The sequence below is a fragment of the Corylus avellana genome, chromosome 2 (genome assembly GCF_965113065.1).
Source record: "Corylus avellana chromosome 2, dhCorAvel1.hap1.2, whole genome shotgun sequence".
Classification (NCBI taxonomy): Eukaryota; Viridiplantae; Streptophyta; class Magnoliopsida; order Fagales; family Betulaceae; genus Corylus; species Corylus avellana.
Genome location: NC_142491.1, coordinates 8294932 through 8314617, shown reverse-complemented (window position 1 = coordinate 8314617; position 19686 = coordinate 8294932). Strand labels below are relative to the sequence as shown.

At 35.3% G+C, this 19686-nt stretch overlaps 1 protein-coding gene and 1 long non-coding RNA gene across 2 annotated transcripts; one reads left to right on the top strand and one right to left on the bottom strand.

Annotated features, from left to right (window-relative positions):
- The first annotated feature begins 561 nt into the window (after positions 1-561).
- Positions 562-5131, top strand: LOC148587274 (uclacyanin 1-like). Its single transcript, XM_088513734.1, has 3 exons — positions 562-770; positions 1897-2184; positions 4269-5131. Exons 1-3 carry the CDS (start codon positions 599-601, stop codon positions 4523-4525), a joined length of 717 nt encoding a protein of 238 aa, XP_088369860.1. The 5' UTR covers positions 562-598; the 3' UTR covers positions 4526-5131.
- Positions 5132-8043: 2912 nt separating this feature from the next.
- On the bottom strand, positions 8044-11062 carry LOC148587273 (uncharacterized). The gene is made up of 3 exons (XR_015911590.1): positions 10976-11062; positions 9717-9796; positions 8044-8415 (listed from the first exon to the last, which is right to left on the bottom strand). It is a non-coding gene; the product is annotated as an uncharacterized LOC148587273 (long non-coding RNA).
- Positions 11063-19686: the final 8624 nt, after the last annotated feature.

The following is a 19686-nucleotide window of genomic DNA, read 5'->3' as shown; positions in this document are numbered from 1 at the left end:
ATTTTGAATTGGTCAAACACTCTATTCCCTGCGTGTCGGCCTTGTCTCCTGCTAGCTACTCCCATCCGTACATGATTATTTTGAATTGGTCAAACACTCTATTCCCTGCGTGTCGGCCCAGGTTTAATTTTCTAATGACAAGCCCTAGTTGAAAAAAAAGTTTCTAATGACGAAAGCTTCTTGTCAGGAAATGTAAGAACGAACCTGCAAATTAATGACGAAAGCTTTCATCATATTTTCCATGCTTTCTGAAGTGATGAATGGTAAATGAGTTGACCTACGCACGATAATTGATGTTAAAAAATATAAAATTATTTGATATAAAAATGTAAAAAAATTTTAGTTTGTAATGATTTTTTTATTTGAATAATAATAAAAAATAAATATTGTAATATAAAAAGTAAAAATATAAAAATATTTTAATGTTAATTCTTTTTAAAATTGTGATAAAAAATGTCTAGATCAAGTCCAACTCCTCTACCAAATAAGGCCTCAAAACTCTATAAAAATATCACAAGTTCACAACCCATTTCTTCAAGAACTTCTCTCCAGAACAGGCAACACATAATTAAAGCAGAAACAAGACACAAAGAGAACGATGATGAGATTAGCCATTCTAGTCGTAGCACTTTTTGCTGGGCTACAAACCACAGTTGCAGTGGCTACACATGTGGTCGGAGACACCACAGGGTGGGTGGTTCCGGCTGAGGGCCCCATCTTTTACGCTGCTTGGTCTGCCAAGCAAACATTCATCCTCGGCGACATTCTGTGTATGTACCATATAATTATCTAAAATTTATTTTCTTTTGTAGATTTTTATTTTCTCTGATGAGAAACCCTCCTATGCCGTCATGCTGCAAAAGGGTTGTTTTGCAGCACCCAATAGCTGCAAGACACATCACATAAAGCAAATAAAATGCGAAAAAAAACTCTACAACCTAATACACTTGATTCTTCTCTTCTTCTCTGTTTTTCACCGAAAATTTGCGGCACTTCTCTTTCTCTCCCACTTTCTTTTCTTCTTTCTTCTCTTTCTCTCCCACTTTTTCTTCTTCTTTCTTCTCTATGTCACGCCGGCGGCCGGCCGTGGGTCTGCAGACCCACTGGTCTCCTTTCTCCAGCCGGTAGCCCTCTCCGGTGGATTCCTTTAGGGTGATAAAATTTCCTAAGGGTTAATCTCCTCCTCTAAGTTTTAGTTTTGAATCAAAAACGATTTAGAGGCATTAGAAACGAGTTTTGAGGCTGAGTTTCGCCGGATTTCGCTGGGTTTCGCTGGGTCTCACCGGATTTCTAATTGGGTTGATTGTAATTTCTGATTGGGTTGTTCATGTAGCTGATTGCAGAAATTTGTTTTTGTTGATTTTGTTGGGTCTCTCTTGGTTCGGCTGATTAGGGTTTGTAGTTTGCGAAGAAGAGGGGATTTGGAGTTTGGGTTTTGTTTTTTCTGGTTTTACTAATGTTTTATGTTTTGTTTTTTCTTGTTTTTTCGCCGGCCGCTTTTTTTCGGGTTTTTTTTTTTCTGGATGAAGAAAGAGGGTTTGGGAGAAAGAAATGAGGCTTTTTTCTGGTTTTTTTGGGGCCGGCTATGCTCGGTTTGGGAGAAAGTAAAGAGGGTTTGGGAGAAAGAAAGCTGGCCAGTGACGCTGATTTTTTCTGGCCGGAAAGCTGGTTTACTGGCCGGCATGCTGGCCGGTTGTATGCTCTTCGGCGCCGGTGGGGGGTGGGTTTGCTGGCGCCGGTTTGTGTTTTGGTTTGCTGTTTTGATTTTATTTTGTCAAAATGAGCTTGGTGATGTGTCACCATAAGAGTGGATGCTGCAAAACATCCTTTTTCGCATCATGACCGCATAGTAGGGGCTCCCTTCTCTGATATATATATATTTTTATTTTCTTTCAGATTTTAACTTCACGACTGGAGCGGAAGATGTAGCGAGAGTGACGGCGGAGGCTTTCTTGACCTGCAATTCAACAAACCCCATATCTCTTGTAAAAACGGGGACGGCGAACTTCAGCCTGAATTCTACCGGAGAGTACTACTTCATAAGCACCTTGGACAGGAGCTGCTTTCTGGGTCAAAAGTTGGCAATCAACGTTACCACATCTCCAGGACCTACTTCCAGAACTGTACTGGAAAACTATACCGTCGGCAAGAGTCGCAAGATTTTGATCGACGGGGACACTCCAGGTAAACTTAACCTATATACCCTTCTGACTGTTAAATCTCCACCTTTCCTACCTTATCACACCCCATATAAGAATATTTTTTCAAAAAAAAAAAAAAAAAAATTCCATCTAAAAAGATTAACAAACAGAGCGTTCAATCAATTCGCCACCCCTCCCTCCGCCATTGCTAATCTCTTTTAATTAGAAACAGAAATAATAATATAAACAATTCTCATATTTATTAAAATCCCGAAATCAAATCTCTGTAGCAATCATGTGCTATGCTTCACTTAACAACAAAAATTGTAACATAAGTCAAAAACATTCTCGTATTATAGTAATAAAAAAAAAATAAAAAGTGAGAAAAAGAATGAACGGCAGTGATTGTCCGCTTCATCACATATTTTTAGGGTGTCCTAGTTTGCATGGACCCCATCAAGGCAGTGGTCCCACACTCTTCCCTTCCTGAAAAACGCCGCAGCCTACTGGCTACTGCCCTCTTCCCTGTCATGTATAGGGTATGTGAAAGTTTTCTTTACTCAAAAATATCAAAATATATGAAATTTAAAATATATTTGTATTTTATTGTGCAATTGACAAAAGAATATATAATATAATTCCATATAATCCAGAAACTGCCATAAAATGCCATATACCCTTCTGACCGTTAAATCTCCACCTTTACTTATTAATAAAGTAGGGACATAAACTCTAATTTTTTATGATTTGAATTAAATTAGAATTTTTGGTATGTAAACAGTAAAAATGCTAATTGAATGGGTTAATTTTTTTTTTTTTTGAAAATGTTGATCAATATTATTAATGAATCATTGACAAAACAATTGCTCTGTCAATACAATGTCTCTAATACAAGGCGGTACCTCTTCCAACCATACAATATCATTGGCTTGTGTGAGAGTCAATTTAGTTAATCTATGAGCCACCTTATTCGCCTCTCGATGTACATGCTCGACCTTCTACAACGGAATAGCATTAAGCCCAAGCCTGACATCCTCAATCAACTGGCCTAACAAACTGAAATTTTGGCCTTCATCGTTAATGGCTCTAATAATTTGCTTGGCATCTCCTTCTAGATTACATTCAAAGTGTTAATTAATTATAAATTTTCATGAGTTTCATGGAAATTGATAACTATAGGATTTAGGTAAAGAAAACTTTCATAGATTTTAAATTTCATATATTTTGATATTTTTGAGTAAAGAAAACTTTCACATATTCTATTTGTATTTTATTGTGCAATTAACAAAAGAATATATAATATAATACCATATAATCCAGAAACTGCCATAAAATGCCATATACCCTTCTGACTGTTTTATTGGGGATATTAATTATATTGCCATATACCATCCCTGGTACGTACGTCTCTTTAATTTGCTCTATGGAGATCGAGTTTTATTGGGGATATTAATTATATTGGTGCATTTCCCTCCTATATTCTATTTCCTTTTATCCTTTCAGTTTGTTTTTCTCTAATGATTTTTTTGCAAACGCAAACACGGGGAGAGGAAATCTAGACCTTCTCTTTTAAGGGAACTTAAACCTTTTAGGTTTTAAGGAAACTTAAAATCCTTTTCCAAACTCAAAGTTATGGATTAATTCTGCTTAATTTATTAATGAGCTTTTAAATAGACAATTATAATGCATAGTAAAAATAAAAGACTAAGTAGAATAAACTATTCTAAAGATAATACTTATCCCTAATATTTAAATTATAATTCCAACTTCTAATGTTATCTATAAAGATAACATATTATCCTAAGGTATTTTAATCCTAAAATACTTCTATTATTAGACCTTTTAAATAAATAATTACAATGCATAGTAAAAATAAAAGACTAAGTAGAATAAGCTACTCTAACGATAATCTTTATCTCTAATATTTAAATTATAATCCCTACTTCTAATGTTATCTATAAAGATAACATATTATCCTAAGATATTTTAATCCTAAAATACTTCTATTATTAGACCCCTAACAAAAGGAGAAAATCTCTGGCCGGCTAAGATTTTCATTTTATTAAAAGAGAGTGACTTAGGCCCTAATGTTTGCTTATTCGCTGTTTGTGCATTGGTGTTGACCAGATAGGAGCATGGGTGTTGACCAGATTCAAGCCAATAACCCACAACATAAATATACCCCTGCATCTCTAATATTAAAGTCTGACTTCTTTAATGTAAATGTTGTTGTCTTGTCACTGAAAAATGATTCTCACGATTTTAAAATTTCTTTATTTGTTTTAGTTAGTGTATTTATGAGGAAATGGATCTTTTCCATTTTAAAATTTTTTTATTTTCTTTATTTAGTGTATTTTTCGTATTACGAAGAGTATTACATTTAATGCACTATGATCATTAAAATTTTTGAACAATATTACTTTTTAAAATACACTAAATAAAAAGAAAATAGAGAGATTTTGAAACAGGAGAGTAGTTTCCCTTGTTACTACGTTGGCTGGTCAAGAGCATGGACAGTAGCAACTGTCAAAAGGCACACAAAATTCAATGCTTGCGGCGCTAGCATTGAATTTATGCGCGAAAACTATTTGGTTACGCCCCAGATAAGTGACTAGATAGTCTTCGCTTATTCACGACAAACAAACAGCAAATAAACAAACATTAGGGCCTAAGTCACACTCTCTTTGCTTCGGTCGAACATTAGGGCCTTTCGTACTCTACACTTGCTTATTCACAACAGGCAAAAATTAGTACGTGAACTTACGACGCCAGAGGTGGCGTGATGCACAATCTATTAGAGGTAGTTGTATTAGTATTCCCTTCCCGGGAAGTGAATACTAATAGAACTATGAAATTTTTGTCTGGCGTGAATAAGCAAGTGTAGAGTATGAAATTTTTGTTTGTTGCGTCTAATATTCCCAACTCCACCTCTGGCAGGTCTTCAGGCCTCCAGGGCCGGCTCAATGTATTTTGGGGCCTTAGGCAAAACTTTGAAATTAGGCCTAAATTTTTTTTTTTTTTTTTTTTTTAAAGTAACAATTTTTTTTTTTAAAAGTATATATATATATATATATATACTTTAAAAATACTAACAAATTAAACAAACACGATTTATCAAAAAAAATTATGACTATAATAAAATAAATGACAAAAATAAAACAATAAAACCTGATTTGGCAAAGGAATTATGAAGTAGTTCTTGGAGATAGGATATGAGACTCGATCACTCAGAGTCGGAGAGGAAGAAAAAATGATGAGGAAAAGAAAATGATGAGATAGGCAGAGAAGAAAAACTCAGAAAAGAACAAGCAAAGAGGAGAGATAAAGTGGCAAATAGAGAGACTCTGATATTTAAAATGCCCATGGTAGGCTTACTAGGCTGACAGCAGTTTATATTTTTGGCTATTGGCTTTCCTAGATGGCTAAATAATAAATAGAAAATAAATGGTAATGTTTTATTTGTAACGAATATATTTTCTCACCAAAAACAAAAAAAAATCCATAAAGAGGCTAAGAGCATGATTGCATGATATAGGCGTGTATTGTGGGCATCAGGCGTATAGAGCTCTAGGGAATTGGCATGTAATGATGTAAGGCCTTTAATGCTTTGTCCCTTTATTTATTTATTTTTGAATTATTTTTAGAATTTATAAAGGGCTTATTAATTGGAGCCTTATTAAATTGAGGCCTTAAATTTGGATGAAAATTTTTTTTGGGCCCTATTAAAAAAAAATTTGGGCCTTCAATTTTTTTTTTGGTCCAAAATAATTTCTTTTTTTTTTTTCCAAATTTTTTTCAAGTCAAAAAATATTTTTGTAGGCCTTATTAAATTGGGGGCCCTAGGCGAGGGCCTAACTCGCCTAGGGCCTGAGCCTGCCCCTGCCCCGCAGGCCTCTGTACACAAAAGCTCTGTTTGGGACAATCTGCTGGCCTCTTTACGCAAAAGCTCTGTTTGGGGCAATATTGCAAAGGAAATGGGATCTGGGATCGTCTCGGGTATCATTGGTCAAATAATCTTTTGCATTATGTTGCAATGCTTCAAACCCATGCTTAACACTTTCCGGCAACAACCGCCTCAGCCCTCAAGCGTCCCTCTGGTCGGCGTGGAGGAGGAGCAACCGCCTCAGCCCTCTAGCGTCCCTCCGGTCAGCCAGGAGGAGCAGCAACCGCCTCAGCCCTCAAGCGTCCCTCAGGTCGGCCAGGAGGAGCAGCAACCGCCTCAGCCCTCAAGCGTCCCTCTGGTCGGCGTGGAGGAGGAGCAACCGCCTCAGCCCTCTAGTGTCCCTCCGGTCAGCCAGGAGGAGCAGCAACCGCCTCAGCCCTCAAGCGTCCCTCCGGTCGGCCAGGAGGAGCAGCAACCGCCTCAGCCCTCTAGCGTCCCTCCGGTCGGCCAGGAGGAGCAGCAACTGCCTCAGCCCTCAAGCGTCCCTCCGGTCGGCCAGGAGGAGCAGCAACCGCCTCAGCCCTTTAGCGTCCCTCCGGTCGGCCAGGAGGAGCAGCAACCGCCACAGCGCTCTAGCCTGACAAACCTTGATAGCGGAGTTCAGTGCATACCAACCGGCCTGCGAAGCCTGATAATCTTGAGTCGTGCAGTAGGGGGAACATCCAGGGCACTAAATGGTGGAGTAGATACCGTGAAGCGTGCCGTGAGGAGAATAAATGGGCGTAGAAAATTAAAGCTTTCCTAAACTTGTCAAAGAAATATCTGGCAGCATATAAAGAAGGAAAACAAGTAGAAAAGGAAGTTAGACAGCAAAGGAAAAATACTCTTAGGAAAACCCTAAGCCCCTCTCCAGAGTGCCGCCGCCTCAGGGGAGGAGGGATGCCCATTGCCTGCATCCCTCCTCCCTTCCTTGCTTCCCGATTTTTGTTTTAGGTTTGTTTCTGTCTTTGGTGTTTTCTGTTCCTTTGTGCTTGTGTTCTCTTTCGGTGGGTACTGCTTTTGGGAGTTTTCACTCAAACTCTCCTCCTCCTTGTTTGTTTGTGTGTGCCGCCGATCTCCTCCGTGCTCGCTTCGCTGCTCACCGCTGACTGTCGGGTCTTTTCATGCCCCCCTCCCGCGCCAAGCTTTTTGTGCCACCTTCCGCGGCGGTTTTCGGCCAGCTCACGATCGGCCTCCTCCGGCTGCCGTGACCCGCTTTGAGTGTTTTTCGCATTTATTTTCCTGTTTTGTTGTTTTTCTGTTTTATATTTCCTTTGAGTTCCCCTGTATTTGGTTTTATTTATTGTAATTTCTTTTCCTGCATTAGTTTTATTGTTTCCTTTATTTCCATGTATGGTTTTATTTATGCTTGTAATAATGCTTTTTCCTCTTGCTTTGTTGCGCCCGATTGTTGTCTGATATTACTGGTCCAACCCTTTGGGTTGTAGATGTGAAATTTTTCCTGGCTTTCGAGTCGAGGAGGATGAGTATCGGCTTGTGGGTTTTGCTCTCAAGGCCGAGGAATAAGTATCGGCTTGGGGGTTTTGCTCTCAAGGCCGAGGAATAAGCGCTACCTATGCATTAGATGGCGTCTGTTTGATGCAGATCTGAGTTTTCAACCTGATATTTAGTCATAGGTTAGCGGATGCTGTATTTTGGTTGATTTGGTCTGTTGTTGATGACTGTATCTTTAGCTTCGGCTATGATTTACTTCAGAGCTTTTTGTTCTGTTTGTAAGAGCTTTAGGCTCGCAACTTTTATCAATGAATGAGTATGATATGTTTCCAAAAGACAGCAAAGGAAACATGATTTTATATTTTGTATTCGTTATTCTTTCTTTTGCATTTAATTAATGTACACCTGCTGTATATATTCGTGAATGCACCTCTTTGTAATTATTCAAGAAATCTTCTTTTGTAATACAAGATGTTCCAACAAGCAAAATATTAAGCATTGTTTCGTTGAACACCCACGATAAAAAAAAAAAAATTACTGCTTAAGAAGGAAAATAAAGTGAACTTCAAATAACCTCCAAACCTCGATTCTAATTTTAATAGATGACTTCATAAAATAAATATTTTTTAAAAAACAATACCCTAAAGGGAAATCATCCTTAAATCATGCTCTCAATTGTTGACATTTTCAGTGGGATGCTTGTGTAAGACAATCATCCCAAGTGACAACATCATTACACTTCCAATTTCCAAGCCAAGCTTCTTTGTTGGGCATTAAACAGCATCACCGTTCAATCAGTGTAAAAGTTTTATGCTCCAAATCTAGATCTTGATGTTAAAGTAATCGAGGTCAAAGTGATGTAAACGTACATAACCATCTTCACCTCCGCTTGAGAAACTATAAATTCAAAAATATCAAAGAGGTAAGAGCTACAAAAATTAGATTGTAATTCAAGCATCATGCCATTTAAACAAATACATTTTTCCAACAAGTTGTAGGACAATTTTGGTCAATCAGATTATTTAAAGTGAATACTGATAGAACTACCACTAATAGGAGAAAAATAGAATGTGCCTAGCTTGATTTAAACTGAACTATTGAATACAACTGATTTCAAGAAATGATTAACAGAAAATCAGCAAGAATAGGAAATGAGCATAAGCCAATTAAAAAGCAAATAAACAGAGTATCGACAAAGACTCAACAGATGGATTCTTGCCATTCCATTTCTATGGGAAACTCAGAATATTGGTTCAACTCCAATTCCTTCACTAGAGAGACTAAACAACCATCACACAAATACTATCTCTACCTTTAAAGATGCCAATACCACCAAGAAAACAGTTAGTACTACTTCAAAATAGTCTCCACCAGCCTAAGTCACACCAAATTTAAGACATATAGACTTATATTTATACAAATAACCCAAGACTCCAAGAGCAGTATAAACATAAATCATCACTATTATCACAAGTTTCCATCCAAATAACCCCTGCACTTTATACATATTAAGGTAAAGTACAATTGTGGCCCTTCAACATTAGATAACGTTTCAATATTGAAGCCCTAATCATCCAATTGCGGCGATGTTTTCCTTCAAATTTAGGGATTGTTTGGTAAATGGTTTTGCCTTTGTTACTATAGTAGAAAATGATTGATGTGATATAAAGTTTTCAATTTTTTGTATGGAAAAGTTAAAAAGTTTTATTTTGATGTGATTTTTTTATTTGAATAGTAATAAAAAGTGAATGATGTGATATAAAAAGTGAAAAAAGTGTGAATGTTTTGATGTTAATTTTTTTGGGAAAATGGTGCATGAACACAAAGTGAACAAAAGCTTTGGGAAAACAATTCCTTAAGCTTTTTTCAACTTCATCGTTCTGTCTATATCCATTTAAACTCAGCTAACACAAGTAGACACATGCAAGTGATATAAAATAAGGTTATGTTGTAAGGAGATGAATGCATTTGTAGCATGTAATCCTTCTTAGTGTTTATAGAGCTCAGAGCTAGCTTGAGTTTGTGGCAGATTTTGGCAAGTTAGTAGTTTAGGTATTTTTAATTGATTATTTATGGAAAATTAATTCCAGATTTTGATAATAAATGGTTTAGAGTAGGGGGCAAGACAAGAAGTCTTTACTCAACACTAAGTTGGAAAACCTAATTTGCTAAAAAAGAAAAGAACAGCAAAACTAAACCTTTTTCCATCAGGGTTGAATGCCAGAGCATTTATTGGTCCAAAATGCCCTTTCACACCTCCAATTTCTTCTTGAAGAATCTACGCATATGAAGATGAGAGTACATCATATACTGAAGAGACTAGACAACCACAAACTGTAATATTATTAGAGAACTTAAATGAAAATATGATGGGATAACTTCAGAAAACCCCCCTGAAGTTCCAGCCGATTTGAAAAGACCCCCCTGAATTTCCAAAGCTCTCACTTAGACCCCATGAACTTTGGTTTTCTCTCACTTTGGACCCCTTTAACATTAAACTACGTCGTTTTGGATGTTTTATACCCATTTTACCCTTCCTCAAAACTATGTCGTTTTGTGTCCTAAAATCACAACACATATCCAGCCCAAAACGACGTCGTTTTAAGCATAATTTTTTTTTTTAATTAAAAAAAGTAAAATATATATATAATAAAAAATAAAATTAAAAAAAAAAAAAAAAAAAAAAAAACGGGGGTGGCTTCAGCCACCCCCTGGCCGATCTGGGGGTGGTCGAGCCACCCCCATGGCCAAGGGGGTGGTCCGGCCACCCCCTTGGCCCCAAAAAAAAAAAAAAAAAAAGGGATGGGGTGTTTTTGGGGGTGGCCGGACCACCCCCAAGGGGCTGGGGTGGTTTCGGCCACCCCATACCGGCCGTATGGGGTGGCCGAAACCACCCCCAGCCCCTTGGAGGTGGTCCGGCCACCCCATATGCACCCCCCCGCCCCCCCGTTTTTTTTTTTTTTTTTTTTTTTAACCCTTTTGGAGGTGGCCGGACCACCCCCATGGCCAAGGGGGTGGTCCGGCCACCCCCAGACCGTCCAGGGGGTGGCTCTGCCACCCCCTTGGCCAAAAATGGGGTGGTTCGGCCACCCCATTTTGGCCAAGGGGGTGGCTGAAGCCACCCCAGTTTTTTTCTTTTTTTTTTTTTTTTTTTTTTTAAATTTTTTTTTTTTTAAATTTTTAATTTTTTCTTTTTTAAAAAAAATAAAAATTAATGCCTAAAACGACGTCGTTTTAGGCTGGGTAATTTTAGGACACAAAACGACGTAGTTTTGGGGAAGGGTAAAATGGGTATAAAACATTCAAAACGACGTAGTTTAATGTTAAAGGGGTCCAAAGTGAGAGAAAATGAAAGTTCAGAGGGCTTAAATGAGAGTTTTGGAAATTCAGGGGGGTCTTTTCAAATCGGCTGGAACTTCAGGGGGGTTTTCTGAAGTTATCCCAAATATGATTTTACCTTGTCATAGAATTTAGCCTCAAACTTTCCGGCATGATGATCAGTAGTTGTGACATTAGATGCATCTTGACCACCTCCAAGCACCACCTAAGAAAGCATAAAGCATTGAAATTGATTAGATGATGTAAAATAATGTAAATGCATAAATAAGAAATATAAACCAATCGTACCACAAATGGCATGAAATTGTCTAAGAACCTATCACCAATACATCTTTTATCCATCAGATTAAATTAATCTCAAAATTTGTACGCAATATATATTTCACAGCCAGAAACATTTTGTAACACTCGTAGTAATGTCCTTCCCTCCACACCCCCCCCCCCCCCCCCCCCCCCCCCCCCGGCAAAAAAGCGCAAAAGTAGACCTTTTGTATGTGAGTGTGTTTAACCTTGACAACCACCTAGACTAGGTCAATGATTCTTCAATCCCTACACATCAAATGACAAAGAGCCTTTACCTCGAGAGTACCACAAAACCATTTACATCTATCTACGTAGTAAAAGGTTTTTAACCCAAAGTGAGAACCTCAGAAGAGAGATCCTTCAGAGCTATCTTAAAGAACCACGGAACTATGATGCCTAAAAGTATGTTTGAGGTACATTAGGGTCTATTTAAATGTGCATTTGAGGTGCTTAAAAGTACGTTAGCTTGAAGGAAAAAGTAGGGGTGTTGAAGCGGGTCGGTTATAAAGCCGCCCAGGACAGTTGCTGTTAGCAGTTTTAGGGGTAGGAAAATGCGGTTATAACCCATAAATTCAAGAATATACATAATGAAAATAAGATATATGAAAATAAAGACTTACGAAAATATGATGCTATAAAATTAGCTTGAAGAAGCTTTCATTGAATGAAACATTCTGTAGTACATAAATGAAATTCTGACATACATATTGTGAGATTTCACAGATGATCAGAGAGGGAGAAAAGAAAAGAGTATTTCAAAGTTCGGAAGAACCCGAGCTATATATATATAAACTATTAAATAAAACATCCAAAACGGCGTCATTTTGGAAGGTGAATAAGGTGAATTTATTCTGCCTAGTCGTCCCTCCCTGCCTCTCAATCCCTCATTCTCTCCTTCCAGATTTGGGATTTGGTTTTATCCAGACTTTTTTTTTTTTTTGTCAGACTTGTTTTGTCCAGACTTATTGGCTGTGCTTACTGCTTACTGCTTTGCTTCTATTTGGTTTGTAATATGTTTACAGATTTGGGATTTGTCTTTTTAATTTTTTCATTTGTATTTGGATTAATGGATTTGGCTATTTATGACTATGTATGTGAAATATATAATGTGGTATGTGATGTTTTAGGTGAAGCCTTATTCAAAAATATTCGCTAGCCCAAAAAACAGCATTTTCCATCTTTTTTGAAACATTTTGGGCTTAAACACTTAAAATAAGATCAAAAAATAGGCAAATTAAAGGCCCAAAACACTTAAAAAGCCCATTAAAAAGAGTGGTTATAACTACTGGTTATTGAATTGAATAACCGCTAACTGCCAGTTATAAAATAACCCCTAATCGCCTAGGCAGTTGTGGTTGCTGTTGTTAAAAACCAATAACAGCCAAAGTTGATTGCGTTTAGCGGTTATAGTCAATAACCGACAGTTATAACCGTTTGAACACCCTTAGAAAAAAGTACATGTTTGATAAAATAAAATAAATTAAAGGACATAGTTTTCCTCTAAACTAAGGTGGAGGAATTTCCTCCAACCTAATCTCAAAAGCTGCCATGTTTTTTTAAAAAATAAAAAATAAAAAAATAAAACCTAGCAAAGAAATCACCGTTAACTCAAAACATTTCCGTCTAAAACATCGGTTGGGACAAGTCTCCCTCTCAACTGGGATCCTCTCCTTCTCTCTTTCTGGTCTTTGGGTCGAAGCAGAAGGGATGAAGAAACTTTTATGCGGGGATGAATCAAGGCTCAGACCAACCAAATCGGACCCAAGTTCTCTGGTGGGCTGGCCGTGGAGTGGCCTGAAGAGCCTTATAGGCCTTTTTGTTTGCCTGAGCAAAGCCTATTTGGTTGAGTTTTGGTTATATACCTCTAAAAAAAAAGTCGCTGGAGATTTTTTTACGTAAAAAAAAAAAAAAACAAAAAAGGGTATATATTTTTTTTAGTAAAAAAATAATTATAATTCTCACTCAGTCTTTCAATCTGCACTGTTTATTTTTTCATAGAAAATATCTGGTGATTTTTTTTACTTGAGGCAAGCCAAATTCTTTGGTTATAATAATACTCTCTACAAATATCACTGTTTTAGAAAAAATAAAAAAGACCAAATGGGATCATAATCGGAAATTTTGTACTACTAATCACATATCATAAACTCTCTCCTCCCTCGTCCATGTATTGCTCAGAAAAAAAAAAAAAAAAAAAAAGCACATATATCATAAACAGGAAAGAAGAGGCCCATAAATAGTGAGAGTGGGCTGTACGTACAAAGATGAAATACGAAGACTTCCAAAATCAGCGTTACACACAGATTTTATTTAAGCTTTGGGCCTGGTATTTATAACAATATATATCATCTCCGGCGAGTGCATATCTCAATTTCTCAAAAGAAAATGAGTTAGATATTATGGGACATTCTATCATAATTGTGGAAAAAGAGGGAGTTAGAAATCATATTTTTATCGTATAATATTATTGAGTTAATATTTTTAACTAATTTTTAGATTTTTATTTTTTAAAAACAAGAATTCATCTAAAGATTGGTTTCTGACAAAAAATAATAAAAAAAGTCCCATACAAATCCTGCGGTTCTCTTTGAAAAAGTTCAACTTTGCAAGCTGAAATCTTATTCATATATATGATATAACTCCAGAAAGGGAATTAGACAAGAATTTCTTATAAATTAAGCTCTAGGTGTTCCTAAAATCTATTAAAGTAAAATTATTATTAAATTTTGATCAAATAGTAATTTTAAAAGCCACCTCATTTTTTGAGAGACACAAAAGTAACACAAAATGGACTTATAGAATTACTTTAATGGTTATCGCCGCCACCCCACTAAGAGTCTAGGTGAAAGGCCAAAAAGCTAACCGCTGTTTTTTTATTAAAAAAAATTATATATATATATATATATATATATATATATAGTTTTTTTTTATTTTTTAAATGTCTTGTATTTTATTTATTAGATAGTGATTTGTGAGAAGTGTTTTAATTTTTTCTTTTTAGAAGATATTTGTGGTCTGTCGTTACATTATATTTTATTAGTGTTTTAAGCATTTGACAAGCCAAAAAGCTTTTGAAAATCTTGCGTACGTTTACTCTCATCATTATTCTGAAAAAATGTAAGGCAAATTAATGATTAGTTGAGCCTTGTTTAGGTTATAAGCTCCACCTTTAATTTCAACTTCAAAGACGGAAGACAGCTGAAAGGGCCGTGGTGTAGGTTAAGCTTATCATACACCAAGAAAAGTAGGGGAAGTGCCGTGGACCCGTGGAGTTGCTAAGCGCTGTTCATACACCTGTGGTGTAGGTTAAAATATTCATAACCTAAGAAAAAAAGGCAAGATACCATCACTTGGTGCAGGGTATTTTTCATACACCCGAGGTGTTTGCGATTATCTATAAATAACTAAACATGTGGTTAGATCATCAAATACTGATGAACTCATGATTAAGACTACAAAAGTTTTCATATTCCAGAAATGAAGTCTGTCAATCTTCAGCGCATTTTCTATTCCATTTTGGTCAATCAGCTTAGAGCACTAGCAGCATATGCTTTATATGTCATTTCATTTCTTATGTGTAGGAAAAATTTCAAAAAAAACCACAAAAACCCATTCACATCTGATTCCTTACATTTAACCAACCCTCAAGAGTTGCTACGGACTTGGATCCTCTCAATTTCATTTGAAATGAAGATGAACAAGTTAATTGTTTTTAGGAGACAATTTTATTCTTTTTTTATTATTATTATGTTATTATTTTTTTAACAAAAATATCCTCTTAAAGCAACTAAATGGATTCCCTCCATTTCAAATGAAATGGAGAGGATCGTTCTCTGGTTGCTATAGTATTTTCCAATGTATAGGGAACCAAAAGTAGTTTCCTATACATTAATTTAATATAAACATTTATCATTTTTCTCTTCTCTTTCATCTTTTTGTCTTTAATTGGGAATTGTGTTAATATTTTGTGAAAAAAGTGAAAGTAGATAGGAAACTTGTATTTTGTAAATAAATAATATTTTAATGGTATAGGGAAATGTAAGGAAAACTATTGTGAAATATATTTTCATAGGAAAGCAAAAAGTAGTTTTGTGCTCTAAACTTAAGGAAAATCAAAGGGAAGCTATTGCTAGCGCTCACAAAGGGATTTAAAGTGAATACTAATAGAACTACCACTAATATTATGATTTTTTGGTAAAATTTTGACTAAAATTTTGGCTCAATTTTTAAATTTTGATAAATGTCTCACTCTTCTTTCTAGCTTTTATTTAGTAAAATTTTGAGTTTTCTTGTATTTATTCCACGCACACACATATATAGGCATTAATTGCTTGTAGTGAATGGGCCTGTAAAATGTGGCTACATTTTACATGATGTAGTATGTGTACGTGTGTAGTAAAAGGAATAAATACACTGACACTCAATATTTTAGTCCACGTAATATACAGGCTATTAGGCCTAACGCATGAACGACTAGCTAGCTAGAAAACAAAACCTACTACAATATCGCCGGCCCCAGTATTCCTTTTCAACCCTAAGTTAATGGTAATTCATACAGCAAGCCACCTCTGCCATTTCATCCCACCTTTGGGTGAGAACTGCGAATCCTTTGAAACAAAAGATTCCGTTAATTCATTGCACGTAATAATTGAGTTTAATCCATTGATCCCCTTCTTGAACACTTTGGGCGGAGATGACGGAGTTAGGCAAAGGCCACCCACTCCTCTCATGTCCACATTTCCTTTTAACGGAAATTGAACTAAAATTAATAAAATATCAATTTTTTTTAAAAAAATAAACAAATAAAAAGAAAAACTATCATTATTAATATTCTTCCCAATATATATATATATATATATATATATATATATATATATATATATATACACTGCTTATTCTATGATAAAGCATGAAACCCTTTTAAACCCTTTTATGTTTTCATGCTTGATTATAGTTATTCTATGAGGGACGACTATCTCCTTATTCTGAAAAATTGAAAAGGGAAAAAAAATTGAAAGCAAATAATTCATCCATTTCAAGAAAAGCTATGCCTCATGTTTCTTTTACTTACCAAAAAATATATATATATTCGTTTCTTATCCTTTTAAATTGATAATGTAAATAAAAGTCTCACTTGCATACCATTAGATGTGACATTTAAATGTCACTTTCTTGCAAAGTTTGAACTAAGGTGGTGTTCGTGTTTTCTACCACGAAACGAGCTAGCAAATCAAATCCTATTAAACAAGAGGAACCCTTGGGCTCCAATTAATCAACATATATATATATATACTGCTTATTCTATGATAAAGCATGAAAACCCTTTTAAACCCTTTTATGTTTTCATGCTTGATCATACTTATTCTATGAGGGACAAAAAAAAATTGAAAGCAGACAATTCATCCATTTCAAGAAAAGCTAATCCTACACCAAGAAAAGAAGGGAGGGGAAGTGCCGTGGGCCCGTGGAGTTGCTAAGCGCTGTTCATACACCTGTGGTGCAGGTTAAAATATTCATAACCTAAGAAAAAAAAAGGCAAGATACCATCAGTACTTGGTGCAGGATATTTTTCATACACCCGAGGTGTTTGTGATTATCTATAAATAACTAAGCATGTGGTTAGATCATCCATACTGATGAACTCGTGATTAAGACTACAAAAGTTTTCATATTCCAGAAATGAAGTCTGTCAATCTTCAGCGCATTTACTATTCCATTTTGGTCAATTAGATCCCTATATGTTATTTCCTTTCCTATGTTTAAGAAAAATTTCAAAAAAATCCACAAAAACTTATTAATATTAGATTTTCTATATTTAACCAACCCCTAAGGGTTGCTACGGACTTAGATCTTCTCAATTTCATTTGAAATGGAGATGAACAAGTTAGTCTTTTTAGGAGGCAATTTTGTTATTTTACTTTTTTTTTTGAACAAAAATACATTTTTAAAGCAACTAAATGGATCCCCTCCATTTCAAATAAAATTGAGAGGATTGTTCTCGAGTTGCTACAGTGTTTCCCAATGTATAGGGAACCAAAAGTGATTTCTTATACATTAATTTAATATAAATATTTATCTTTTCTCTCTTCTCGTTCATCTTTTTGTCTTTAATTGATGATTGTGTTAAGATTTTATAGAAAAAGTGAAGGTAGGTAGGAAATTGTATTTTGTAAAAAAATAATATTTTAATAGTATAAGGAAATGTAAGGGAAGCTATTGTGAAATATATTTTCATAGGGAAGCAAAAAGTAGTTTTGTACTCTAAACTTGAGGAAAATCAAAGGAAAACTATTGCTAGCGCTCACAAAGGGATTTAAAGTGAATACTAATAGAACTACCACTAATATGATCAGGAATACAATGTGCCTAGCTTGATTTAAACTGAACTCTTAAATACGCCTGATTTCTGGTGTCTTCCACCTTTTTCAGCTATGATTACGCTTCGTAATGGAATAATTCTATTTACATTCCAATATTCCGTCGTCTCCCCGCCATGGGACTACGCTACATAGTACATATATACGGTTTGGGATAATGGTGGTGATGTAAAATATTATTCTTCCTTTCTAATGACTCATGGCCTGACTTATTTCTAATAAATAATTCTATTTAGTATATTGTTATACCAGTGTTGTCCAGCTTGATGAAGTCACATTGACCATCAACGTTTTTATTTTATAAAAAAAAAAAAACCCAAAAGCTTATTTTTACAATTGCGTCATATCAATTGTACTAGCATTATTCCTTTCTAATGACTCATGATGGCTTGACTTATTTCTAATAAGTAATTCTATTTACTATACTATTATACCAGTGTTATCTTGCTTGATGAAATGACAATGAAAATTAACCCTAAAAAAAAAAAAATCAAAAGCTCATTTTCACTAATTATATGGTTAGTGTATTAAATAGCACTACTCATTTATAATATGTCTTTATACTTCTTTTCATGATCCTCTCTAAAATTGAAGAAAGAGAATTATCCCTTTAGAGAAACATGTGTTGAGACCTATCAAATCAAATGAGAGTTTCTTGTTGCCCACTTCATTCTTTTCCGCTTTATTATGGGTTCAAGGTATCATCATTTAATTTGTAGTAAAAGCAAGTCATAGGGTTAGGAATTTTACTTTCAAATTTTCTTTGGTAAATAGAAAAGCTATATATATAAGAGAATTCTCATATTAAAAGCTCATGAATATTATAATTAATATGCGTGAAAATGTGTTTTAAATACGCAAGCAAATTAAATTAGCCATATTGATATTATAATATGACGCAAAGGTGGCCTGTATGAATTACCATCAACTTAGCAGGGTTAAAAAGGTGGCTTGCTGGAAAGGAATATAGTAATATACGTAGTTCCGTGGTTCTTGAAGATAGCTATGAAGGATCTCTCTTCTGAGGTTCTCACTTTAAATTAAAAATCTTTAACTACGTAGAGAGATGTAAATGATTTTGTCCATCTACCCGAGACGGTCCCAGTTCCCATTTCCTTTGCAATACCCATGCGCCTATCTGGTCAACACCAATGCACATACAGCGAATAAGCAAACATTAGGGCCTAAGTCACACTCTCTTTTAATAAAATGGAAATCTTAGTCGGCCAGAGATTTTCTCCTTTTGTTAGGGGTCTAATAATAGAAGTATTTTAAGATTAAAATACCTTAAGATAATATATTATCTATATAGATAACATTAAAAGTAGGGATTATAATTTAAATATTAGAGATAAGTATTATCGTTAGAGTAGCTTATTCTACTCAGCCTTTTATTTTTACTATGTATTGTAATTGTCTATTTAAAAGGTAGGGGTGTCAACCCAGTCCGGTTTTCCGGTTTTTAACCAAAACCGGGAACCGGAACCGGGGTACTACGGTTCTCGGTTTTGAGAAACCGGAACCGGAACCGGCCAGTTTCGGTTCCGGTTTTACCCGGTCCGGTAACCGGTTTTTTAAGAAAATTGGTTTTTGGGCTTATTTTAGAAAATTGGAACCGGGGTACCCGGTTTTTGGATTTTTCAAACCGGCACGGCGGCACCCCAGTTTCCCAGTTTCAGTTCCGGTTTTCCGGTAATTTTTGACACCCCTATTAAAAGGTCTAATAATATAAGTATTTTAAGATTAAAATACCTTAAGATAATATGTTATCTTTATAGATAACATTAGAAGTAGGAATTATAATTTAAATATTAGAGACAAGTATTATTTTTAGAGAAGTTTATTCTACTTAGTCTTTTATTTTCACTATGCATCGTAATTGTCTATTTAAAAGCTCATTAATAAATTAAGCAAAATTAATCCAAAACTTTGAGTTTGGAAAAGGATTTTAAGTTTCTTTAAAACCTAAAAGGTTTAAGTTCCCTTAAAAGCGAAGGTCTAGATTTCCTCTGAACTTAAATTCTATCCCCGTTACATGTTTGTGTTTGTGTTTGTGTTTGCAAAAAAATCATTAGAGAAAACAAACTGAAAGGATAAAAGGAAATAGAATATAGGAGGGAAATGCAGCAATATAATTAATATCCCCAAT